This window comes from Neoarius graeffei, chromosome 2, assembly GCF_027579695.1.
Source record: "Neoarius graeffei isolate fNeoGra1 chromosome 2, fNeoGra1.pri, whole genome shotgun sequence".
Classification (NCBI taxonomy): domain Eukaryota; kingdom Metazoa; phylum Chordata; class Actinopteri; order Siluriformes; family Ariidae; genus Neoarius; species Neoarius graeffei.
This window is the reverse complement of record NC_083570.1, coordinates 125,618,577-125,645,842: the sequence shown is the minus strand read 5'-3', so window position 1 is coordinate 125,645,842 and position 27,266 is coordinate 125,618,577. Positions and strand designations below refer to the sequence as shown.

Sequence of the window (27,266 nt, the reverse complement as noted above, 5' to 3'; positions counted from 1 at the left end):
TGTGTCAAGCAACGGTGACACATAAAACAGGTGCAATTTTGTTCACCACCAACAGTGACTTCAGTGGGTGCGTTTTACTTTTTTCCGATTTAGTGATACTCGTAACAAAAATGGCATGGCATCATGCAGTCTTCATAACACACAATCACACTGTGTCAAGCAATGACACATAAAAGAGAACTTCACACAATGAGCAAGTGCAGTTTTGTCAACCTACATGCAATGGTGGTACTAAAGTAACATTTACAGATCAGTATAACAAATAGATTGATAGATAGAACTCCTTCTTACATTGGTGCCACCACAATTTCTACCACTTCATAACTTTTGTCCCCCTTTCCTTCACAATCCACCTGGAATAACATCCATCTCTCGCCATCGCTTTCCTTTCTGCTATTCCTTCCCCAGACACTGGTTTCCCATGTTACTTTCCAGAAAACTGGCAAAGACCAGACAAAACAAGTTCTTCAAATCACAACAGGGAATCAGTAAATATCATCAGAGCAGACTTGACCTCATCCTTGGCATTACAGTAAGGCAGGCCTACTGGGTTTGAATTAAATGATAGCTAACATTAAGCTAGCTGATACATCTCCTAACATTGACGAGCCAGCTAACTGCACTAACATTTCCATTGGGACAAAAAAAACCCTGTCCTGTGGGGAAATTCTGACTGACTTTCCGCTGCTTTGTAAAGAATGTCCTTATGTCCATTGTGTCTGGGGAGGAGGAAATACTGCAAACAATTCACCATCAGGCGGCACGGTGGTGTAGTGGTTAGCGCTGTCGCCTCACAGCAAGAAGGTCTGGGTTCGAGCCCCGTGGCCGGCGAGGGCTTTTCTGTGTGGAGTTTGCATGTTCTCCCTGTGTCTGCGTGGGTTTCCTCCGGGTGCTCCGGTTTCCCCCACAGTCCAAAGACATGCAGGTTAGGTTAACTGGTGACTCTAAATTGAGCGTAGGTGTGAGTGTGAATGGTTGTCTGTGTCAGCCCTGTGATGACCTGGCGACTTGTCCAGAGTGTACCCCGCCTTTCGCCCGTAGTCAGCTGGGATAGGCTCCAGCTTGCCTGCAACCCTGTAGAACAGGATAAAGTGGCTAGAGATAATGAGATGAATGAATTCACCATCAACCAAGAATACCCCATTAGGCTAAGCTCATTTCATTGTTTAGTTGAACATTAATTTAACGTGGCCTAGGGTTAATTTTGAGAGCAGATAACAAAAGAATAAGGTTTCAGCAAAAGCTATTGTGAGGTGGCAATGTGGCTGACATCACCTCCTTCACTCTCGAGCAGCTGTCTCTGCTCGCGCTGAGATTCGCTTGCACGTGGTGAGTTGTTGTAGGGAACGCCCGGAAAACCCAGAGTGGATTTTCAGTGGTCTGTGTATTCTCTTATCAATCAAGTGTAATGGATTCTTTCACGAAGCAATAGAAACGGCGCTGGGTGAACTCATATTTTATGTTAAATGTGGGGGGTCCAAACGAAGAGTTATGAAATGTGAGGGGGACACGTCCCCTTCACATTCAATGGTGGCGATGCCCATGTAGCCATATATATAATATATCTAGCTACTTTGCTCAGTAACTACCAGGCTAACTAAACTTTTCCTCACCTTAGGAGAAATGGGAGCATTAATGTCAACTGCTAAAACACATTTTGTTGCATTGGTGTGCAGCCAAATGTGTCTTCAAATTTAAAGTGTAAAATATTTGTATATTTGCAAGCTTCATGTAACATTAATGTTACCAAACAATCTAATATTGTTGACTTTATTTCAGATCCCAGTGTTGGAGACAGGTAAACAATACAATCAATACATATTATTAGTAAAATGTATTGTGTTGTGGTTAAACTGCGTATGGGTTATAGATATTTAGCGAATGTGTGGCAATAATCATCATCTATGCAGCTCAGATTCTGATTTCACTGAAGATGCCAAGGTTGGGAGTCATCAAGAGGTACGGGTAAGATTACATTTGTACAGTCTGGACAATTTTAAGTGTCATGGTATACTTTAATGTGTAATATTCATTCAACTTCAATAAGCCACATATTGTCTCCTCTCAGCAGTTGATTAAAACCAAGTGAACATCATGTTCTGAATTGTCTCTCCTCTTCTACAGCACATGGACAAAGACAACGATGCCACGGGTGACGGTTTGGACTCTGACTTCGAGGTGAGTTTATATTATGATAGATTTAAACGGCACAGAATGGTTAGTGTTTGGCTTCATAAGCATACTTGACGTCTTCTGCCTTCGGTGTGACACTTCTTCCTAAACATCATGTTGTCATGAGACATGAGGTGTGCATATAACTCCAAATATTAAGTTATTTCCAAAAATGTCCCCCCCCCCCCCCCCCCCCCAGCAACCCAGTGGGCACGGTGTAAATAGCAGTGATGGTGAAAGGGAGAGGATGAATGATGAGCCTGAAAAAGTAGGTTCCCTTACTGTTTGTTTCATGTCTGTATTCATTATGATTATTAACTAAGATATTGCATGCATTGCCTACCAACTTGATGCTTTACCGTATGTATACACAGCTCATTGGCTGTGGCTGTTTTTGATTAAAACCAAGTGATGTAACAGCATGTGATCAATTGTACAGCACTCCCTTGATGAGTGCACAGACAAAGACAGCGATGGCACGGGCGACGCTATGGACTCCGACTTCGAGGTGAGTTTATATTGTGATTTAAACGGCACAGAATGGTTAGCGTTTGGCTTCATAAGCATACTTGACGTCTTCTGCCTTCCGTGTGACACTTCTCCCTAAACATCACATTTGTCATGAATTGTCTCTCTTCTACTGTGCAGCAGTCCCTTAACGAGTACATGGATAACGATGGCACAGAGTCAATCATCTACTCTGATTTTGAGGTGGGGTCACATTTTAAATAGTGTCTCTGACATCAAAAGCCCTGTATAACACAATTATTTGAGTAATCAAACATGATGATCATGGAGACCTCTCATAGCCAAGGGCAGAAAAGAGGAGTAGTAACAAAACTAGAAATATTTCTATGTATACAGTATTTTTACAAATGCTTTTTTTTTCATTGAAACTGATTTAGCACAGCAGTTTCAATCCAACAAGAGAGGTGGACTATAATGTGACAAACGTGTAAAAGCAATGTGCTGCGACAGTATAGAAAATGGAAAATAAGGTTGCATGTAGGCTTTGTCAGAATAAACTGGCATATAACCACTCAACTGGAGCAATGTGTAACCACATTCAGCACAGGTTGTGGACGTTTACCTGCATGGAGAGCGAGCTACAGGTGCTACTGTAGCACTGCCAACATACCGTTTGGCACACTCAGCAAGTTACCTGCATAAGATATGTGAGTTGTCATCATGTTCTATATGTGCGACGTTTGTAAATGCAGGGCGAGAAATGCCACATAGCAACATTTATTAGATTATTGAAGAACATGATTAATGGTGTTAAATGGCTCTATAACCGTAGCAAATTAAAACTGTGCTCAATTTTGACTGATTTCTGAGTGTTTTCTTACTTTAGACTAGTCAACTTGTCTAAAAAAATTGACTGGCAAATTAGTCGCCAGGAGCATCCCTACTGATCAGCTGAACAAATGGCTCAATGTCACATCTGCAGAGATGGTCCATTTGGGGCCTCAGCATGGTTAGACTCGGCTCATTAGAACTGATAATGGAAACGCAAATTGGTGCAGCATGGTTTGACTTGGTGCAGCCAAAAGGGCAAATGGAAAAGGCCTGTTCGTGTTTCTCCTTTCTGTAGCACCCCACCCCCCCACCCCCCGACAGCCACACAGATGATGTTGTTGATGGTGGTGATGGTGGAGCAGTGGCGGCTGCTGGTTTTTAAAACAGGGGAAGCCCTTTTTACGCATTCATCGTAAAACCTGTAGGCCGGATATCAAAGCATAGAAAGGTGTGCCCCATTAGCATAGTGAACTAGACAACGCAACTGCAACAACTGCCAGCACAAATTATTTATCTTATCAAAGAAGAGCGTGGCACTCTGTTCCGAGTCTGAAGATTTGTAAAGGTTCCTGTAAAAATCAAAACCTTCTTTTGTTATGCGTTTGGGTTCTGTACATTCCTTTCCATTAATTATTAGACGACAAATTTGATTATATTCTTGTCTACATTTTTCTAAATTGCAGAAATAGGCTGTGCTTTTTTCTCCCTCTTCTATCCACTTGGCTCTGGACCTTAAATATGCTCCTTTTGCTTTATTTAAATACATCTCATCCAGTCTGGACTGCAAGCTGTTTACTTTTTCTCGATCGTCTTCACTCCAATTTAGTTTAGTGTAGCGTGTCATGAGTTCTTTGATCAGATTTGCTTCCTCTGCTCTCCTTTTCTTATTCAATTTTTCCCCAAAAGCTATTGAAAGTTTTCTTATACTGAATTTTAGATATTCCCATTTCAGTATTGATGTGTTGATCGAATTGTCATTTTTAATATCCAGAATTAGTTGATTAATATGATGACAATACTCCTCATTCTTTAGCAACTGTGAATTAAATTTCCAATACTTTTTGAATTTATTGCTTCTGTTTTTGTTTGTCAGCTTCAAATTAATGATACAATGATCACTTAAAGTTCTATTAGAAATTGTTGTTTCTGTGGCACGTTTTAAAATTGAGTTTGATGCCAACCAATAATCCATACGTGATTTGATTTGACCATTAGGTTTGTACCAAGTAAACTGTTTAACCTCTTTGTTTAAAGTTCTCCAGATATCTATCAATTTGTTATCACTCATGAATTCCCTATAATTGGATTCCTATATTGTTGTGATAGTCGTGAAGGCCATCTATCCATGCACTCATCAGGAGTGAAGTTGAAATCACCTCCAACCACTATATTATCCGTGGGGAAATTTGCATGTAGTTCTTTGATAACTGATGCAACAAGGTTCTATTTTTTTTTAATCATCATTATTATAACCATAAACATTAATCAAAACAATAAGAACATTGTCAATTTCCATAACACAGGCAACCCAATGTCCATTTTCATCTGCCTCGTCTCACAGAATCTTACCAGGACATCTGTTTAAACACACGGCAACTCCAGCTGAACGATTTGTCCCATGACTAAAGAGGATTTTATCTCCCCATTGTTGTCACCAAAACTTGACATCAGATTTATCAGAATGAGTTTCCTGCAGGGCGGCACAGTGGTGTAGTGGTTAGCGCTGTCGCCTCACAGCAAGAAGGTCCTGGGTTCGAGCCCCGGGGCCGGCGAGGGCCTTTCTGTGCAGAGTTTGCATGTTCTCCCCGTGTCCGTGTGGGTTTCCTCCGGGTGCTCCGGTTTCCCCCACAGTCCAAGGACATGCAGGCTAGGTTAACTGGTGACTCTAAATTGAGCGTAGGTGTGAATGTGAGTGTGAATGGTTGTCTGTGTCTGTGTCAGCCCTGTGATGACCTGGCGACTTGTCCAGGGTGAACCCCGCCTTTCGCCCGTAGTCAGCTGGGATAGGCTCCAGCTTGCCTGCGACCCTGTAGAAGGATAAAGCGGCTACAGATAATGAGATGGGATGAGTTTCCTGCAGAAAAGTACAGTGTGCTTGTTGCGCTTTGCAGAACAGAAAAACAGCTTTGCGCTTAACTGAGTCTTTAAGTCCCCTTGTATTCAAAGAAATAAAAGAACTATCAGTTTTTAACTGGAACACAGAACACATAAAAGAAACTTCTTTGAGAAGTTGAGGGAGGTGGAGTGGAAAACCTTGAGGTAGAAGTCCCATTTTCAGAACTGTTCCACGATGTTTACATTTCAAAGTTAAAGATCAGCCCAAACCTGAGGTCTCTTCCATAATGCGCTTGCCTTCAATGAAGGGGCCAAATGGGCCCCTAAAGCCCGCAGTCTTGCCTTCCTTTCTAGCCTGCTCAATTTCTGGCCACAGTGCCTGTCTGGACCGCCAGTCTTCTTGGGTCAGGTCTTCAGCAAAGCGGATCCCTTCTTCTGTGCAGACTGGGGAAGTTCTCGTTCGCTTCCAGATGTCATCCCTCACTGCCCACCTCGCAAATAGAATAACGATTTGTCGATGCCTGGTTTCCATCGCTCGACCTACTCTGTGGACAACGTCGACCGCATCATCCATCTTCACCGCCAAGTCAGGCACAATTTTACCCAGGAGCTCCAGCACCTCTGCTCTGACGTTCTCGTTGGCTTTTTCCTTTTTTCCTTTAATGCGAAGGCACCATCTTCTTTTGTATCTTTCTCAGCTCAATACACATCCCTTCATGTCATCATTTTCCTTTCTAAGTGTTTCCATTTGTGTTTCCAAGTGTTTTATTTTCGTCTTGCATTCTTTTAGCTCTTCTGAGTTGAACTGTACCGTTTTAGATATAGCGGCTCACATGGAGCTATGTTGTTGCATCTGCTTATTAATTTCCTCCATGCGGTCGTCGACACGTTTTTGCAGTAACTCGATAGCTTTCAATATAGTTTCAGCTGATGTGTTTGTTTCTTCTTCTGGAGACACGCCTTCCGTTTTCTTGTCCATGTGTGTTTTTCAGGAGTATCTGTTGGCGTTGTCTCTCTATCCCGTTTGTTGTTGCTAGCTGTTTCCCTGGGTGTAGCACAGTCATGCTCACTCAACTTTTCCTTGCTTTTAAACGGGAGACTTTTTACTGCCTGGGGTTTCGTGTTAATATTTTTCTTCATTTTCGGGCTGAGTTTTGGTTAAAAGGCACGGTCAAGTGGAGTAATACGCTTCAAATAAATTTTACACGGGGACCTTGTTGAAGAGCTCAGAGGGATGCGACTGCTCGACACGCCATCCCCCCGATATCCCTCTCTTGAATCTTACTGACCACCTCGGCTGAGGCTGTGGAACATGTTGACTGCCAGGTCTCAGTTTGAGTCACATGACCAGCTTCATACACGCCTTCATTTCTGATTTTCTCATTGGTGCTGGGCCTCCACGCCCCCTTTCTTCTTTGTGGGTTGGTGAAGAGTTTAGCGGTGCACTACCGCCCCCTCTGATCTGGAGTGTGGACTACAGCCCTACCATCTCTCACATTAATACTCAGAGAGAGAACTAATCACTAATCCTACTGCTTCTCATTCTGTTCATTAGTCTTGTTGATCCTAAATACTCTACAAGTTTCCAACATGTGTCACCTGACCACTGTCTTACAATATCACTCATGTTTTGTTCTCTAATCTCTCAGAGCACATTCTTTAACACTTTTCTCTCTGAATCATACTTCTGGCAGAACAATAAAACACGGGCAACTGTTTCTGCATCTCCACAGTATTCACACTTTCCATTATTGTCTTTTCCCATCAAATAAAGATTGGAAATGTTGACACAAGTCTGATCATTCCTTCTTCTTCTCATAACCCTTTCCTATTTCATCCTCCTGATCCTGCACACCAGTCATGGATTATTTTTAAAAGAGATCTTCCTTTAGTTTTTGTTCCATTTATTTTGCCACACACACATTGATTCGGCCCTTAATTACATCTTTAGCTTCCGAATTACTAATATTTACATTAATGTGATGAACCTGAGTCTGAACAAATGATTGCTCTCCGTGGTTTTGTTTCCTCTTTTCACTGCACTGTGTCATGAGCGTGTGATTTGCAGAAGGTGTGGCTCCATGGGCAGAGCTTGATATTTGAGCATGGGAGGGGGTTAAATGTCAAACTCCACGCATAGCGAACAGGAAAAAATGCAGCTTTATAGTGTTCTTAATTTACTGTCAAAGGATCATAACTCCTTCACTGGGGGCAGCAATGAAGCAGTGAAGGAGTTCAAGTATCTCGGGGTCTTGTTCACGAGTGATGGTGAAATGGAGCGTGAGATGGACGGGCGGATTGGGGCGGCGTCAGCAGTAATGCGGGCATTGTACTGGACCGTCGTGGTGAAGAGGGACCGGATAAAACATTTATTGATTTAAAGCATGTCTTTGTTCACGTCGTATGTGGTATTATTTTGATATCGAGGTGCATTTCAGCTTCGATACGAACTCAACTCGACTGCTCCTACACAGGCATGCAAATGAATGAGAATGTGGGACTGAGTTTGTTTCAACCTGAAAAATAAAATGTGCTTAAATGTTAAACTTGGACTTTTAATAATCGTGAGTCCCATGATGTGTGCCATTGTGAATATGAGTTACTAAAAGGAGCTCCAGCAGAGAGAGTCACAGTGGTGCTGTGGTTATCACTGTCACCTCACTGGAAGAAGGTTCTGGGTTCGAACCTCATGGCTGATTGAGGTCTTTCTGGGTCGAGTTTGCATGTTCTCCAGAACTTGGTGCGTGAACTAGAATGGAACCTGTTGGTGAAGAGGGGTACGAGTGGAAACAAGGTGGCTTTGGTGCGCACACTTTCATAACCTATAGAATGAAATCAGAGTCAGCTGGACTTCAACCTGACTTCGTAGCTGAACACTTCAGGGAAAAAACACAGACCTTTGTAATGTTTGAAAAGAAAACGTGTAAATGTGATGTTTTTGAAAAAGTTAGATTATAAAATTCAGCTTAAAAAAAAAAATCAAGATGTTGACCAAAACAAAATATGTTCAACAAAATATTTGGTCATATTGTGTCTTAAATGTCAATTATTCAACATTAATTTCTCATTAATATTTACCAGAACATTTCTGGTTCATGTCTTTCCATTGGAACAAGTTCAAATCAATTACTTTAATAGTGGATGCCCCTTTAATTATCGATATATTATGAAGCCAGTCCTGTGATAGATTGGTGGCGTGTCCAGGGTGAACCCCTCCTCTTGCTCGAAGTCAGCTGGGATTGGATCCAGGTTCCCCCACGACCCTGATGGAGAAGTGCTATAGATAATGGATGGATATTATTAAGCCTTTTATCATCATCTTTCAAGAAAGCAAGCTTGTGTGGATCTGGGCTGGATTTAGCCAGTCTTGACTGGGGATGCAGTCAAAATGTTCAGTGGGCATCTTTTACAATCATACTTTGCCAATAAAATATAATATTTGTATAATGAAGAATTGCACACTCTCTCCAATATGTTGTGTTTAAATTTTGTTCCTCGTGCAGCGAGATTGTTTGTTTGATGGGAGATTGTGCCTTAAATGATCGTGCGATCATGATTTTATTTTGCAAAGATCCTGCACACACAGAGTAATTCCTGTTTATGCCACTGCCCACATCTGATGGGTTTCTGAATTGTTTTAGACGCCAGTATGACTTCCATCAAACACAGCACATGGACGTTGGTTTTCAGCAGAGTTTCAGCACAGAGATGTGTCCGTGCTGTACAGTCACGGTCTCTGGGCTACAGTGAGAATTCGAGACAGTGTGAAATGTAGAGGAGGAGAGAACTGCAGGCTCTTTCAACATTATTCTTTGCTTTAGGTTCATGGGGCTGAATGAAATGAGGCAGCAAGCCATATTTGGCTCACAGACCTTGAGTTTGACGCATGAGATTTAATTTAATTCATGACTTAATGATGTTCTGTTGTTGTTTAAACTGTTTACTGGGGCAGGGCTGCAGACTGAGTCATGCATAATTAAACCCCTACTTCATTTCACACGGACTCACATTCCATTTGTAGATCACTGAATTCTGATTATTATTATTATTATTATTATTATTTTTTTTTTTAAATTTTATATTATTCTTTTAACAGGGACAATGCATATTAATAAAAACATTTACATGTAAATACGCAAGATTATAGCCAACGGCTAATTTGCATCTTTAGTCCCTGTGGCAGGTTGATCTTTGGAATAATAAAAATACTAAAAATAATAATAATAATAATAAAAAATAAGGTAAATAATGATAATAATAGTGTCCAGGCATTAAAGTGCTTGAGTGCAACTTTTGATCAACAGGTCAATACAGTATACACAGACATATAAATAAGGTCAGGTAAAAATCCAGAATATAGACAATCATAAAGTGCTTAAATGCTAAAGTCCAAGCATGTTAAAGTGCTATGCTTCAGTGCAAAAATGCTTTAGATGTTAAAATGCAATGTCAAAAACAAGCTGATGTTACATGCTTTGCCTTTGGCCTATTTCTTGCACCAAAGTAAATGTACAGATGTTAAAGCACTAATTAACATGTATTTGGATGTATATTGTGTGCATTACTTAAAGTATTTACTCATAAGATTTATGTATAAATAGTTTGATACCAGCAACATCCCCAAAGTACAGCCCAACAACAACCCCAAACACTGTAACAACCATATACACTACATAAAGAACACATACACTTCAACACATAATCACACACTCTACTACAATCACTTACATTAGGTTATAATAGGAGTGCAGATTTGGTTCTCCAGTAGCCATTTTTTAAAATGTATAGAAAAAGAAGCAAGGGTGGGCATGTCTCTTATTTCATTTGGTATAGTGTTCCATGTATGAGATGCTCTGTATGAAAATACTGACTGCCCAAAGGCACTTTTTCTAAATGGGACTACACAGTCACCTCTAGACCCTGCTCTGGTTGTCCTATTTATATTCTTCTTTATAAAGTTATTCAATGGTGGTGGAGCTAAACCATTGAAAACCTTATATACTAGAATACAGTCTGAATATTTAATTATATTGTCCCAACTCAGAAGTTCATATTTCCTCAGGATAGCACAATGATGATAGGTGTTGGACCTTTTATCCAAGACTTTCAAAGACTGCTTGTATGCCCTCTCAATAGGCTTTAGTGTGGATTTACAGGCCATTGTCCAGCTTGTTATACAATATGTAATATGTGACTATCATTGCATTCAGGAATAATTTAGATGAATCAACAGTTAAATTATTTCTAATAAATCTGAAGTTGGAAAGATTAAATTTTAATTTATTCATGATTCTTTTTACCTGATGTTTAAAATGCAACTGTGAATCTATTGTGATTCCAAGATATTTAAATTCTTGTACAACCACAAGTCTTGTTCCCTGCACAAATACATCTGGAGTTATATTAGCACTTGCTCTATTTGAAAAAAACATACATACAGTCTTTGAAACATTTAGTTGTAAATGAGAATTTTGCAACCAGCTTGATACATTAGACATAGCAGCAGATAGATGTTGTGCCGCTTGATGTTTTGTTTTTGCATGTACATACACAATTACATCATCTGCATACATTTGACAGAAAACATTTGGTGCACAGTTATTTGGAAGATCATTAATGTACAAACTAAATAACAATGGTCCCAAAACTGAACCTTGAGGAACACCAAATGAACTTTCTAGAATTGTGGATGTAGTGTTGTGTACTTTAACGCACTGTTTTCTCTGTGTGATGTATGACTTTATCCATTGCATTGAACTTAAAGAAAAATTAAAATGAGATAACTTGGTCATTAAAATGTCATGATTTACGGTATCAAATGCCTTCCGCAAATCAAGAAAAACAGCTCCTATGACCCCCCCTGTATCTAATTTTAATTTCATATTTTCCAGAAGATAGCAAATAGCCGTCTCTGTAGAGTGATTTTTCCTAAAGCCAAATTGCATTTTATTTAAATTATATGGACTATTGTTTAAATACTTAATAAGCTGTTCAGCCACTAATTTTTCAGCTATTTTAGAGACCACTGGACCACTGGTCTATAGTTACTTACTATTGCAGGGTCTCCAGATTTGAAAATCGGTGTAATGACTGCAGATTTCCAATGAGTAGGAAAAACACCTTCATTTATTGATTGATTAATAATACTAGTAATTGGTACAATGAAAGGTGTTTTAAAAGTTTTAAGTAACATTGTGTCCATTTGATATGCATCTTTGGCTCTGGAATTCTTGAAACCACAAATAATTCTGTCAACCTCTGTTTGAGACACTTCCTTTAAATTAAAAACTGCAGTTGCAGTATTTACTACCATATGTGGTTGTGCTATATAATGGAATTTATGAGTCAAGTTCTTTACAGAATCAATGAAATACGTATTTAAAGCTGTTGCAATCTCATGTGAGTCTTGAACTAGGCTATCATTTAGCTGCAGCTCCCTTATGTCTTTATGTGCAGCATTATGTCCTGTTAGTTTCTTTATATTTATCCAAATCTCCTTTGCATTGCCTTTCGCATTACTTATTGCATTTATGAAAAAATTTGCCTTTGCATTTCTAATTTCTTTAATAACTTTGTTTCTGAGAGAGGTGAATATTTGTCTATTATGTATCATTTTTGTCTTTAAAGCAATCTTAAGTGCATGATCTTGCTGTTTCATCAGAGACCATATTTCGCTATTTAACCATGGGAGATGATTACTTTTTCTTGGTCTCAGTTTCATCTTTTTCATGAAGCCATTCACGGTTTGTTGAACAACAGTCATGAATGTGTTACAGTTGTCATCAACATGTTCATGAATAAGATGATCAGACCAATTTATTTGATTAATGGCATTTTCCAGGTTATTCATTTCACCCTTCGGTATCCTTAGCTGTTCTGTGTTTTTTCTACAGGCATTAGTAAACCTATTTTTAGACAGTTTTCTTGAGAAGAGTATAAGATTATGATCAGATAGACCTGTGACCATATTATATATTTTTTGTATTCTTTCTCCCTTGTTGCTAAAAACCAAATCTATGCATGTGTTTGATGAGCTACTTATTCTAGTGGAGTCCTTGATGAGTTGTGAGAGATCAAAACTCTCTATTAGTGACTGAAGTTGTTTCCTATTTTTCTTTTCATTCCAATTTACATTAAAGTCTCCAAGTAAAATAATCTCTTTCTTAAAATTACATTCTTTGAGAACAGCCTGTAATTGCTCATAAAAAATACTGGAGGCTGATGGAGGTCTATAAATCCCAATTAGGATAAAGGACATTTGTGGAGACAGTGTTATATTAACACCTAGACATTCCAGATCATTTATACATGACCAGTGAATCTGTTCACATTTTAAATGATCCTTGATATAGAACATCACCCCTCCTCCCCTACCCTCAGACCGATCTTTCCTAAAAATATTATAACCTGGTACATATAACCCACCCATGGGAGAGTTGGCATGAAGCCATGTTTCAGATATACATAAAAAGTCTAAGTTCGACTCAACAAGTAGATGTTGAACTTGATCACACTTTGATAAAATACTTCTAATATTCAAATGACCGCCAAGCAAGCCCTTTGGTTTGGCTTTTTGATCCCACATAACTCTGGCGTGATTAAGAGTTTGAAAGAACTTATATTTGCGATGTTTACCAATGGCCTTATTAATTTGTTTTCGGTTTGTGATAGTCGAGGGCAAAAACTCACCCAACTTATTAACAGTCCCAGGTGATAATGTCTCTGATGTTACGTTGATGTATAATGAGGTTTGTGAGTCACTCGAGGCCACTTCCCGGCTAGCCTCTCCAGCTTGACCCACATCATTACGCGGAGCTAGCCGCGCTCGCCGATTCAGGATAGTAGTTGTCAGGTCGATAAAACGAGAGTCCGCCAAAGCTACTTGCGCTCCCGAAACCGCAGGTCCGCCGTGGAGCCCCAGTGCATCCCCACTCCCACACGCTGGACGAGTCGCTGGTGGCAGAGAGGCCTCCGCAGCCACAATCGCTGGCGGCCCCAAAGATTGGGCCAACACCAGGCGAGACGGCCCCGCCGCTAGCCCACCTGGAATTGCTAATCCACTGCACACCTTCGACGCATCTCCACTAAAGGTACACGGGAGGCAGATTGTTGTTGTTTGCCTTGGGGTCTGAGCTTGCTGAATCAGCTGCAGGATGTTATCACGCTGATTTTGCTGTAAGGTGTTTTCATACTTGGGCTGAGGGCCGGGATTTAACTCTATATCACCAGCTAACAATAGCATTAGTGACATTCGAACAAGATCCCGACGTAAGTTTGCTGGTACAAACTTGTTCTCCTTTGTTGGGGGAGTTTTGGCTTGCCCGTTGTCCAAAACTTTTGTGAAAAGTAGCAGTTGACTATTCCAAACTGAACGATAGCCATCATGGTTATAGCCATCGGCACGAAAGCAGTGTCTTATAGATAGCAAAAGAAAAAACACGATAAAAACCCAACTTTGTAATATAGTAGGTCTAGTCGTGGTTATTTTCGGCGTTTTCAGCAGCAAGTCCGCAGCACCTGCCAAGCGGCGTGACCTGCTTTCCGCCATCTTTTCCGCCATCTTGCTGTTGTTTTCCACTAAAGGTACACCTTTTTTCCACAAAGGTACACATTTTAAAATAAATAATTAGGTGCTGTTTAATAACGTCCCCTTTCTACACCGAGGGGTGGGGTGGAGTTATTACAAATAAAATCTGTAATCACAAGACTGGACTCGAGTCCTCCAGCCCTATAGAAGAGGAATCAAATACTAAAGCCATCACACACACTGCAGTTACACTACTTCACACAAAGCCCTCACATTATCCCACTGGACTGCAGATAAGACTGAATGAATGGGGGGGGGCTTTTTTCACCTTTCTTGGATAGGACAGTGCAGAGACAGGAAATGAGTAGGAGAGACAGGGAGGGATCAGGAAATGACTTTGGGTTGGAATTGAACCAACCAGATTTATGGTATGGCGCCTTAGCCAACTGAGCCATGACACCCCCGAATGAATGAAAGAAATGTTTGGCATTTAATAAATGTTTTTGGTATTTTGTAAAAACTGTCGAGTTTCTTTCAGTGTGTGTGTGTGTGTGTGTGTGTGTGTGCGCACACACCATTACACCTGAAACATCAAGGAATAATGTACAGCACGCAAATAAGTTCATATATATATATATTCTGATACGAGATATAAATTTATTGAACTGTTGCAGAAATTTAAATACACAAACTAGTTTTATACAATAAAAATAAAACACTATATTTTTAATTCTTTGGAATGGATCTGACTGATAAATTGCGCAGAGTACTGTAAGCAGTTTCATGCAGGTCACAAGCTGTTCCTAATAAAGTGCCCATTTCCAACATGGAACTGTAGGAACACGAGAGTCTTCATCACACACACAGATGTTCATCAAATCCTGAAAAGAAAAGAAAAACATCTGGATTAATCCCCACACACTGGACTGCGGTACTTCATGACCACCAGCATGTAATCATCTCTGCTCCAAGAGAAACATTATTATCATCTCCTGTTTATAATTTAATCCAACATTTATTCAGTCTTCTATAAGATCTGTGTTCTGACATTTAGCTCCAACAAACGAGAACTTCCACAAGATCTAACAGGAAAGTGAGCAGACGTTTCCCATCACATCACTGCTCTTATCCAATCCCAGGCTTTGGAGCTTTTTAAACAGTAACTCCCACTGCGGTGGGTTTGATCTCTTGTTCTACATGTAGATTTAAGTGCAGACTTTAAGAAGAAGCCGAGGTGAAGTTTACAGGAAGGACAGAAGACACGGTGTGGAGGTGGAGAGCAGGAAGGAGTGTCAGAGTGAGTCAAGTGGCTCCTTAAATCACATATTTGTGGCCGTGTGGCATTAAAGAGGATCATTTTACTGAGTTTTGAGGAGAGTCGAGAAGAAAGTGTGCTGCTGATCAGAAACAGGGAAAAGCCGAGATCATCTTATTCAGACAAAAGCAGCAGGATGAAGTCAGAGACAGCAGGGTGTCACAAGGAGACGAGGTGCTCATTTACAATCACACTCATGCACTCAGACGGGACATTTTGGAGACTCGGACTGACTCCCTGTCTTCTGCTTTCAGAGTCATTTTAAATCAACACTTTAATGATCATTGGTGTCTCTCTCCCTTCTCTAATGGATATTTATAACTCCCGCCTCACCCGCAAAGCCATCAGGATTGCAGGTGACCCCACCCACCCATCTCACAGCCTCTTCAGCCTGCTGCCGTCGGGGAGGAGACTGCGGAGTCTCCGGGCCAAAACCAGCAGGCTCAAGAACAGTTTCTTTCACCAGGCGGTCAGGAGGCTCAACTCCCTCCCTGTTCTGCCCCTCCTCCCCCCTCTGCCACAGATTCTGCCCGCACACCCCCCTGCCCCCCCCTTCAGCATCTGACATGTCACCCTCACAGCCCCCCCCCCCCCCCCCAAACACACACCCCCCTCATCGTTCATTAACACACTGAACTCAGGGACCGCACATCTCACTTTACCTCGCTCATTTGCACTATTCCGCACTACCTCACCTTAACAGCTGCTAGTTTGTTTACACTGCTTGTTTCATGTTTACCTGCTATCAGGGATGAGAATGGGACATTTAAAAAAACTCAAATGCCTGGCCGGTCTAGGGGGCATCTGCCCAATTCACAATCCCCCTTTCCCACACATACATTATATATATGATTTCAAATTCAATGATGGTTTAAAACGTTTCTAAACTTGTTGCAAGGATGGACGGCAGTGGAGCAGACAGAGAGCCCGAAAACTTCTTCCTCCAAAAATATTTTTTTATTTTTTGTATTTTCAAAACTTTTCTTAAAATAGTGCAAATATTTACAGTGCACCAACCAAAGGTTCAAATTGCCAAAAAGAAAACTATACAAACAAAATCTCATCTCATCTCATTATCTGTAGCCGCTTTATCCTGTTCTACAGGGTCGCAGGCAAGCTGGATCCTATCCCAGCTGACTACGGGCGAAAGGCGGGGTTCACCCTGGACAAGTCGCCAGGTCATCACAGGGCTGACACATAGACACAGACAACCATTCACACTCACATTCACACCTACGGTCAATTTAGAGTCACCAGTTAACCTAACCTGCATGTCTTTGGACTGTGGGGGAAACCGGAGCACCCGGAGGAAACCCACACGGACACGGGGAGAACATGCAAACTCCACACAGAAAGGCCCTCGCCGGCCCCGGGGCTCGAACCCGGACCTTCTTGCTGTGAGGCGACAGCGCTAACCACTACACCACCGTGCCGCCCCTACAAACAAAAATAAAGAGGCTTCAAGTTTGCCAGACTAAATCAAAAAAGACCCTGAACAAAACTATTAGTCAGCCAAACCGCAGTACCTTCAAACAAGACGCTCCAACCACAACTGAGGCTCTGGAGCTACTGCAGAGCTTACATACCCGCAGCCCCGCCCACACTTGAGCCCAAATTGCAAAATTAATCAATCAACTAAATAATAACATCCTAAATACAAAATAACAATTTAAAGAAACAAACACAAAATATACAAACATCCAAAATAATTTTCATTAACCAAAAACCCTTCAGTGCACAGTAAAATACATGTTTCCCCAACACCAGTAAAACACCCCCGTTAAAATAGTCCGTTCTACCAAACACCCGCGAAACCCCTCCATAACAAGCCAATGGTACAGTCCCTCGGTTTCTCACAACAAACAGGAAGAGTGTGGAGTTCGTGTGACGAGTTACTGAAAACTATTTTGTGTTATAAAAATGCTAGAACTAAATAAACTTGACGCTAGAAATAACCGGTTTGTACGTGTGTTTCCTAGACCAGAGACAATGCTGAACAGATGGGAGATGAAAATGCTTAGAGATGTGTGATGCGTTTTACATATGAGTGGAGCCAAACACACGTTACTAGAATGCCGGTAGGCCTTTCCCTGCACTCGCAACAAATGCTGCTCTCGTTAGAAACTATGGCAAACGGTGGAGTATGAAATGCTTGAAAACCAGTAATACCCATACAGAAACCAGTAATGGAAATGAAGTGCAACTCACAGCGACAGGTCAGCCAAGATTTTTGAACGTTGCCGGCAGATTGCTGCCTGTGCGCTGTGCGCTTGCGTGAGAGGTGTGTGTGCGCGAGCGTCACGGCTCACTCCGTGACACACTAATATATCTATATATCGTGAGCGATAATGGAGGTAACCGTAACGATATTAGATTCCTCCTGACTCCATCTTTGACAATTTAAGTAAAACGTACCTGTGTGCTTTTTTGTTTTGATGTGCTCCTGGATGTTTCTAGCTCCTCTGTTTCCATAATTGATCATATCTGAGCACAGAATACACAGAACCTTTCCTGGTTCGTCCACTTTTCGGATGTGTTCCGTCAGGCACGTCATCACAGTTTGTGGCCCTATCTGCACGGTAACGCTCCTATCGAGCCATGCCCATCGGAAACAGTTCTTTATCCCGTTCGATTTATCGATTTCCCTGGCACAATCCTCATTTTTGCGGTCCAAAACTTTCGCCATATTGGCAAAGTAACTTTGAAAACTAACCAAAATAACTAGAACTTAAGAAGTGATCAAAACCGTGTACGTGTAGCGTGTTTCTCCGTGAATTGTAGAAGTGAGATGAACCTAGCGCCAAAACGTTGCCGGAAATTGTCGTGAGTTGTCGTTAGCATAAATATTGAAGAAAGCAATGACGATTTCCGTTATCACAGCTGCAACTAATTTTGCGATGAGCACTGCCGAAAGATGCTGGCGGGCGGTCGGTCCTGCCTGCTTGTGCCACCACAAGCCTCTTGCCAACCCCCCCCCCCCCCAAAAAAAAAATTCTCAACGGATTTACACGTTTCACAAAAATGACATTTTCAGTGGGAAAAACTCGGAATTCCGCGGAAAATTCTCATCCCTGTGCTATACCTCAAGTGCCCTTGACTGTTTGGTTATTTGAACCAATTTATGTGTGTGTGTATATATATATATATATATATATATATATATATATATATATATATATATATATAGAGAGAGAGAGAGAGAGAGAGAGTGTTTAGTCTACGTCTAGTTCATATCTAGAGTGTTTATACTGTTTATATTGTTTGTTTTTTTCAATTATTCTATTTTTATTTATTGCATTGCCTGTTTGCACCGTGGGTCAGAGAGGACTGATATTTCATCTGTGCTGTATGTCGAGCATGTAGAACATATTTGACAATAAAGTTGACTTGACCACTAAACAACATTAAAGGTAATTGTGAGAAGGAAAAACCCCACATCTGATTAAATAGAACACAGTGAAAATTTCTAAAACTGGTTTCATTTCATGGCCTGGTCATGTGATCTTTACTGAAATTAAACAAAAATGATAACGAGGTTATAAGATTTTTCTTCCCCAACACTGAACTAAAAAAGTCATTACTCACCCCAGTGTCTGTAGTTTGTAATGTTTATCATCCTTAAGAGCAGAGAGCAGATTCTTTCCTGAGTCTCCGATTTTATTCCCAGACAGATTCAGGTCTCTCAGGTGTGAGGGGTTTGATCTCAGAGCTGAAGCGAGAGCAGCACAGCCTTCATCTGAGACACCACACCACCGCAACCTGCAGAGACACAATGACACACACTTCACTGTCTCAGTTTATGATCATCACGATTCGCTTCGCATCTTTAAATTAGAGGTGTGTGTGTGTGTGTGTGTGTGTGTGTGTGTGTGTGTGAGAGAATATCGCTCCATAATCGTTCAGTCTGTAGAAGAATACCTGATTAGTGTTGGATGGAAATGATTTTCATTGGTTTTGTTAAACAGACTTTCTCTGTAATTTAGAACAGTTTTATTGTTAAGTGTTGTTTCTTCCAGTGGACACATGAACAGAGACTTTAGTGAGTTCTAGAGATTTCTGCAGCTGTTCTGCTCTCCTTTGCTTTCTCTTTCTCCTCCTTCAGTATTCCATGCTGTGCTCTTGGAGTGATTTTTGCAGGATGCCTCGATCTTAGGCAGAGGAGCAACAGCACTGAATCTGCTCTGTTTGGAGACAATTTATCTTCCTGTGGACCGAGTCACACACACTCGCTCTTTACAAACGCTGTTTTAGTCACGTTTTCCTGCTTCACACATCTCTACAAAATCTCTCTTTAATCAGAGCTCACATGAACAGCTCTTTCCTGAGAAGATCAGACGGTCAGTAATCAGACTGTGTGTGTATTTTATAGAACAGGGTCGGACTCTCATTAGCTTTTGGAGAAGTCGTTATCAGAGAGGGTCACACACTTTAAAACCCAGAGTGTGGATGTTTAAATGGTTTATTCAGGACTGACAAGAACAAGTGCGAGTGTGTTTTCTTTAGACAGAATGGGTTTGTCGACTCTTCTGACTTGGATGAAGATTAGACCATGTTTTATTATTAATGAACGCAGAAAACCAGGTCATGTCAAAGGCTTCAAAAATGTTTCTGCAAACACAAGTAGTGAAATATAGATTTTTAAATCACCTGTTATGTTCAAATTGGTGCATTTTTCAATGTATGGTAGTGTAGGAGCCATATTTAGGTTGCTGTATGACTTAGTATTTGTTGTTTCTATATGATTTAGTTTGGTAACCTGTAAAAGGAATTATGTTAGAATTATGTTAGATACTTACCTGATTGCCTTACCTGTCATGTGGTATGTAGCCACTCCCCTTGACGTGCCGGTGTGGCGCGTAACTGCGAGCTTTAATTAGTCCTTTGAATCAGGGGTAAGGTAGATGACGAGGCGGAATAGTTTTCCGACCGCAATAAGCCGAATGCATTGGAATAACCTACTAAACTAACAGAGCTTTACTTTAGTTTCCCTTTTCGATCCTTTGTTCGCAACCGTAAAGTAAACCGGAATTGTCTTAATGGAATAAACCACCATCTCATTTCACTGAACTTTCTGTGAGTGCTTAACTGGATTGTGTGTCGGGAACCTCATCAACCTCACGTGGCAATATTTGTTGCAAGGAATTGCTATTTCAGGTAGAGTTTTAATTTCAGAAAAGAATTCTTCTTCTTTACAGTTCTGTGTGTGTGTGTGTGTGTGTGTGTTTTCCCATGGATTGGTGATGTTTGTGAACCTGATGTTAATCATATCTGTAGAATAAAACAGAGCGTAGTGGTCGTGCCCTGTGATCTCCTCTCACACACACCTATTGATCCTGTTCTCCACTTTAGCTCTGGGTTACTGTATGAATGGAACGGAGTCAGTGGGTTTACTCACAGACAGTCTGTATTTATGACTAAATGTGGAATAGGAGATGATTTTAGTGAAAGCACTACTGAGGAAAACTGCATGGGTTTAATCCTGCTGATCCACTGAGCTGCTTCTGTAACGTAGATCTGGCAACCCTGTTCAGAGCAGCGAGACGGAGACGTCCTGAGAGAATATTTACTACTTTATCCTTTTATTACTATATTACTAGGGGCCCATGGAGCAAAACTGTAGGAACCCTGTTGGTTTTCTTATAATAATAATAATAATAATAATCATCTCCTAAAAGAAAACTGAAACTCACACAGAAAGGCCCTCGCCAGCCACAGGGCTTGAACCCACGACCTTCTTGCTGTGAGGCGACAGCGCTAACCACTACACCACCGTGCCGATTACATGGCTCTGTGATGCCTGCATATTTCAGCTTTTGGATGGAGCGCAATCTGCTGGTAGAATCTAAATGTTTGATCGTTTCAGAGAGATAGTACTGACTGCAGTCGTCTCGATTTTCATTATTAACCATCGCGTTTTGTCCACAGGGGGCGCTAAAACTGAAATATTGTAATATCTTAAAGGTAGAGTGCCTTTAGCCACATGGCCCTAAATTCTCCGCTATTTTTTCCTGCTTCACCATGACCCAATTCAAGATACCTTCACATGGTGGGCTTTCCCCGTTCACGCAAGGCATTGTGGGATACAAATTTGAAACAGGAGAGAAAAATGGAGGACATGAGTGTGCGAATGAAACGTGAAAGAGCGACTACAGTAACGGAAAGCGAGAAGAAAAGACGTTGTTATATACGAAGGAAAGGAAACGCAGGACCAAACTAATAAATATGGGCACTCAGCGAGCACCTCGGTGTGATCAGCTGTTCGTTTAGTGACAGAATGATGGAACTGTCAGTGCACGCTCAAAGGGAAACCTGTAGATGGCAGTAATGCAACACTGGATGCCAGCTGCCGTAAAACCCAAAAGAAGAAGAAGAAGAAGGTAAACCTGCGCATGCGCACACGGACTTCCTCTGTCTGCTTGACTGCGCGAAGCGAGCGATTTCATGCACATTATTTGCTTGCTTTAATCCCCTCAAATTAAATAACTTCCCAGTCCCAGAATGGCCTGATATTTTGTGAGATATTACAGAAATAAACAGATATCACAATCACCACATTTCAGACGCAACTAAATTTCACCGATTTTATGAAATCGAAAGGCCGTCTCGCTTTAAGAACCTCTTAAGTAAGAAATTTAAAATCGGGTGTGGTCTCACTTGGCCCCTTATTGCTTGGATCCCGATGATCGCTGCTTGTGGCTATATTTATTACTATATTACATTATTTGAATTATTCAAAAATCGACAGAAAGACGGTTACTATGGACGGCTCCATTTAATTTTTCTTTAATTTTTTTTTTATTTAAAAAAAATTGGCTTTTAATCAATTCTTTGGCATTAACATCTCATTTTAGTTTTCAAATTTTGTATTCCCGAGATCATTTCCACCATGTCACTGCTGCTCACACAGAGGGCAGTTAGTTTGAGTCTCAGGTGCAGTTTGTGGGATTCGTTACAGTGTTGTAGTAAATTTCACAGTGAGTTCAGACACATCGCAGTCGGATCAAGTCCCGTTTTGTGCTGCAGCTTCTCACATACGTCCATCTGACCCAAAGACTCTGTGACAAATCATCAGTGTGCAGTGAACAGAAACAATCTTCCTCCTCAGGACACTGATGATGAAGCTAAAACCTCTGCTTCAGTCTCACTATTAGAGAATGGGTCTTACTGAGGAGCAGGTCATGTGACTCTCAGAGAGATGATCTTACCTCAGTATCTCCAGTTTACAGTGAGGATTATCCAGTACAGCAGAGAGACGCTTCACTCCTGAGTCTCCCAGATTATTCCAGGTCAGATTCAGGTCTCTCAGGTGTGAGGGGTTTGATCTCAGAGCTGAACTCAGAGCAGCACAGCCTTCATCTGAGACACCACACCGCACCAACCTGCAGAGACACAATGACGCACACTTCATCAACAGATTTAATACTGACTTTAAAGATGATGAGTGTAGTGGTCTAACAAAGTCAAAACACTTTGGATGCTGTTTAGTTGTTACGCGCTTATCTCCAGAGGTGGACAGTAATGAAGTACATTTACTTGAGTTCTGTACTGAAGTCCACTTTTTGAGTATCGGTACTTTACTTAAGTATTTTTTTTGGGAAACTTATGACTAACTTCACTACATTTGAAAGACAAATATCGTACTTTTTACTCCACTACATTTCTATCAGGGTCCTCGTTACTTGTTACTATGAAGCGGCTTTGAAAGTGGATGGTTTTTTTCATTTCTTTTCTAAAACGTGATTGTTTATTCGCAGGTGACACTGAGACAGTCTATCAGTAATCACGAGGGTCACGTCACAGCCGTAGACTGGATAAAATCAAGTTCAGTGATGTCTCCACAGCATTATTTGAACACGATCAGTTGATGGCAGAATGGAAGGAGGCGGTTCTTCTGGGGAATGAACGCACCCATGGCCATACCGAGAACCCATCTTTCAGTTTTCTGAAAGGAATAAAGAGTTGTTTCGTTTTAAATGTTTGCTTTGTTTACCTAAAACGAACCACATCACGGCCTACAAAAACCGAATAGGCCGATAAGTATAATATTTAATTGCAATTCGTTGCCAATACGAGTCACGATATAAGGTTACTAAAACCGAAAATGTAACTGAATAACACGTTAAGAAATAAAGCAAGTTTAAAAATGACTTCAGTTCTCCTTTAAGTCTAATTGTTCAAGCATAGCTTTGAAGCGGTTTAAATAAATAAATAAATAAATAAAACCCCACAACTACTGGTCTCCAGCATCTTCCATTGTCTAACTGAGACTCGATTGAGCACACGGAGGGCACCATCTTCTACCTGAACAGGTGACCTAAGGCTCCGTCAAAATAAAAGTTCCAAGCTAAGTGCCAGTAAATCGAAAGCAAAAAATATGAATCTCTAAACCAAAGCAAGTTTAAATTAAAGTTTGGCTCCTACAATGAGTGTGGAAAATTAACTTTATTATTCAGAACCAGGGCTTTACATTAGCACCCGCCCACCCGCCAAATGCGGGTAAAATTGGGCTTTTGCGGGTAATGACTTTAGTCCCACTAGCCACTTTGGCGGGTGGTTTATTCTGTGGTATGACGATATATTTTAATTGTAGTTTTCTCTGAAGGCATCGGATATAATAAATGCATTGCAGTGTAATATTACGTGCCTACAACTCCCATGAGCACCTGCATAAACATTCTGACATATTAGAATTGTTTAGAACGTTCGTTAACGGCTCAGATAAAATCAGTGATACGGTAACCTGCGGTTAATGAACGAAGCAACAAAGTTGCTGACGACTGACAAGCGCACTATGTGGCGGCGTATAGCTGGAGTTTCAAACCCTGCTGCTCAGGGAAAAAGGGGCAGAGATGATCAGGGCCGGAGCAGCATTTTAAAATCACCGAGGTCCGTGATGTGCAAAGCGCGCACCGAAACATTTCCGCCATATTTCAATGAGAGGGTGAATTACACATCACACAAGAGATCTATTCCTGAAATTACTTTTAATAGTGTTCAGGCCTAGACATTAAGCATTTACCACTGGTGGCCCATTGGGCCAGTGGAATTGAAAAGTTACTGGCCCAAATGGAAAATGTGGTGGCCCGAATGCGTGCAGTACCTGCATTCAGGCCACCACATTTCATACAGTTCATAATACACTATGTCATTGATTTTTGGCTAGAAAAGTAGACTTTAGGGGTACATGTTGTTGCCGAGCGCAGCGAGGCTGAACATTTTTGCAGAATATCCCCAAGCCACATCATTGTAGGAGGCAATAATCTCATCTCCATACAAAGTAGTGTCACTTTTTCATGACCCCCCCATAAATTCATAGCCCCCCTCCCCCATAAATAATGACCCCCCCAAAATTAAAAAGAGCCTTCTCAAGATTATCACAACTTATATTTTGATTTTGTACCTGAAAACAAGACTGACAAAAGACAGTAACTCGGTCCAAATTACCAGCAATGGACTCAAAAACAGTCAAATCAAATTGAAATAAATATATAAAACGTTTTGCTTCTGAAAATGTGCACTGCACTGAAATAGCAATAAAGTCAATTTAAGGTTTATAGTTTAGTGCAATAGCTTTTGTTACAAAGGGCTGACCTGTGCCAGAGTACCTATTCTATTAATATTATTATTATTATTATTATTATTATTATTAGCCAATCAGAGAGCGCCTCCTCCCGCGCAGGCATGTGAAGGACGCCTGCCACTTTAATATTCCAGAAAAAAGTTCGGGGTGAGGTCGCCACTTTAGACTGATGAGTCAGCAGTGTTTCTAGGTTTACTTAGTGCCTTGATTTATGCCATTGGTTTCTTGTGTGCGTTCAGAAATGTAAGTACACTTACTTATTTGCTGTTTATAAGCCAGATATTCTGTTTAAACATGGCTTCATATAATTCGCGGAGGTAAATTTCTACCGCGGAATTTAGCGCGAGTTAACCGCGAGGTTATAGTCTTTAATGTTTTATCTAACATCTTGATATTGTGTATATTCATGCTTATGCTGTTGATATATGTGTAAAACGGACTTTCGTAGTAATTATTTGGCAGAGTATGGGGGGAACAGTACCGTTTTGACTTACTGTGTTTATAACTTGTAGTAGAGCATTTTGTGTTTAGCTCACTGTAGGTCAGGCTATTCATATTTCTCTGTAAAGCTATGGATGCTAATTTCTTATGTCATTATGCTTAGGAGTAATTGTTTTCCTCTATGTCATTTCTATTTCCCTTTCAGAACAACCACACACACACACACCCCACAAACTAATTAATGTCATTATTGAGTTCTTATTAATAAATCCCCAAGAACCTTATCTTCCACATCTTCAATTGTGCATTCTTACCGATGCCCCTCAGTGGCCACAACTTTCCGCAAAGAACATATCATTCACCAAAACAAATTGGAGGCCCCAGCGAGGATTGAGTGGTCATTGTGGATTTATTGAAGATGTTCCCAGATCAGAGAAGGAGCCCTCCGCCTGCAGATGTGCGTCCCCGCCGTGCAGTGCGGCAGCCAGCCTGGCTGGAGGACTATGCCGTCTCTCTTCCAGCCCTGCAGCGGTCCAACTACCCCCCTCATGATGCAGCTTACTTACCCGGACAACAGCGCTATCATAGCATGGAGGGAGCTTCAGAGAGATACGCCAGGATGACGCCTCTCACACCTCCAGCTCTGGGGGAAGAGCGTGGTGCAGCACAGGTAGCAGGAATTCAGCACTCAGTCTACTTACTTGAACCTGTCGCCCCCCTTTACCAGAGCACACCTGCTGTGCCACGAAGTAAGCCCATCACTGAAGCTGCGCCTGATGTCATGGCTGTTCTGCATAGGATAGTGGAGGATAACCAGAGAATGCAACAACAGATGTTGGACCTGCACAGGCGACTCGACACTAACGCTGCACTGCCACACTCACCGTCTCAACCGCCATCTGCCCCTCCTCCTTCTCTTCATATGCCTGCACCATATCCACAACTGCGTCCTATTAAGCAGGAAAGGGAGTGGTCCCAGTCCTTTGGACCGCCACCGCCACCATCTGCTCAACCCAGTGCATACATGTTGCCTCCAGGAGATGACGGTGACTGGCCACTGCCTCCACCTCCCGTAGCAGAGGAAGCGGAGCAGCCAGCCTCTCCGGTAAAGGACTTAATGGAAGAGCTTACAGCACGCCTGAGGGCATTGCACCCAGTTCAGCCGCGCCCAGTGCTGCCTCAACCTCCACCGCCAGTACCCAGGGTACTAACACCAGAGTATTGTCTACCATACACGCCATCAGCGTCAGAGTTTGGTGAGCCAATATCTGCCCCCCAGAGGGAGAGAGTGTATCGTGGGCCCAAGGCAAAAATCCCTCCATTCACCAAAGGAGATCCAAGGGAGTTCGCGAGGCTGAAGGATGCACTGGAGAATCTGCTGCCAAGGGACGCAACAGAGCGCTTTAAGTTCCAGATACTGGTCGATCACCTAAAGTATGAAGACGCTCTGCTCATCGCCGATTCATACACCAACTCCCCTCAGCCCTACACCGATACAATGGCCAGCCTTACAGAGCACTACGGACAGCCACACCAGCTGGCACTCAGGTACATCGCGGACCTGATGGACGCCCAGAGCATTGCACATGGCGACACTAAAGGCTTCAAGAGGTTCGCACTCCAAGTAAGATCACTGGTGGGCCTACTGAATCAGCTTGGGACGAGTGGACAGACCGAACTCTGTTGTGGCTCACACGTATCCCGACTCTTGTCTAAGTTGCCCCATGACATGAGGGCAGAGTTCAAGAGGTTCCTGTACCCACAGCGAGTCACCATACCTACCCTTCTGCACTTCTCTGACTGGCTCAATTACGAGTTGAAGATGCAGCAGTCTATGTGTGACCCTCGGGACCATGATGAGAAGAGCAAGGCAAAGT

General features: G+C 41.7%; 1 protein-coding gene across 4 annotated transcripts in view; it reads right to left on the bottom strand.

Annotated features, from left to right (window-relative positions):
• The window catches only part of LOC132882263 (NACHT, LRR and PYD domains-containing protein 12-like), a 232,484-nt gene that overhangs the window by 131,536 nt on the left and 73,682 nt on the right, over nt 1-27,266 (bottom strand). For 2 of the 4 annotated variants that reach the window (XM_060915544.1, XM_060915546.1), the window contains one exon: nt 22,574-22,747. In XM_060915544.1, coding sequence (XP_060771527.1) covers nt 22,574-22,747 — 174 coding nt within the window. Of the gene's footprint in view, nt 1-14,674; nt 14,935-18,953; nt 19,128-22,573; nt 22,748-27,266 lie in introns of those variants that run through there. The other 2 variants (XM_060915547.1, XM_060915548.1) reach the window with 2 other exon arrangements.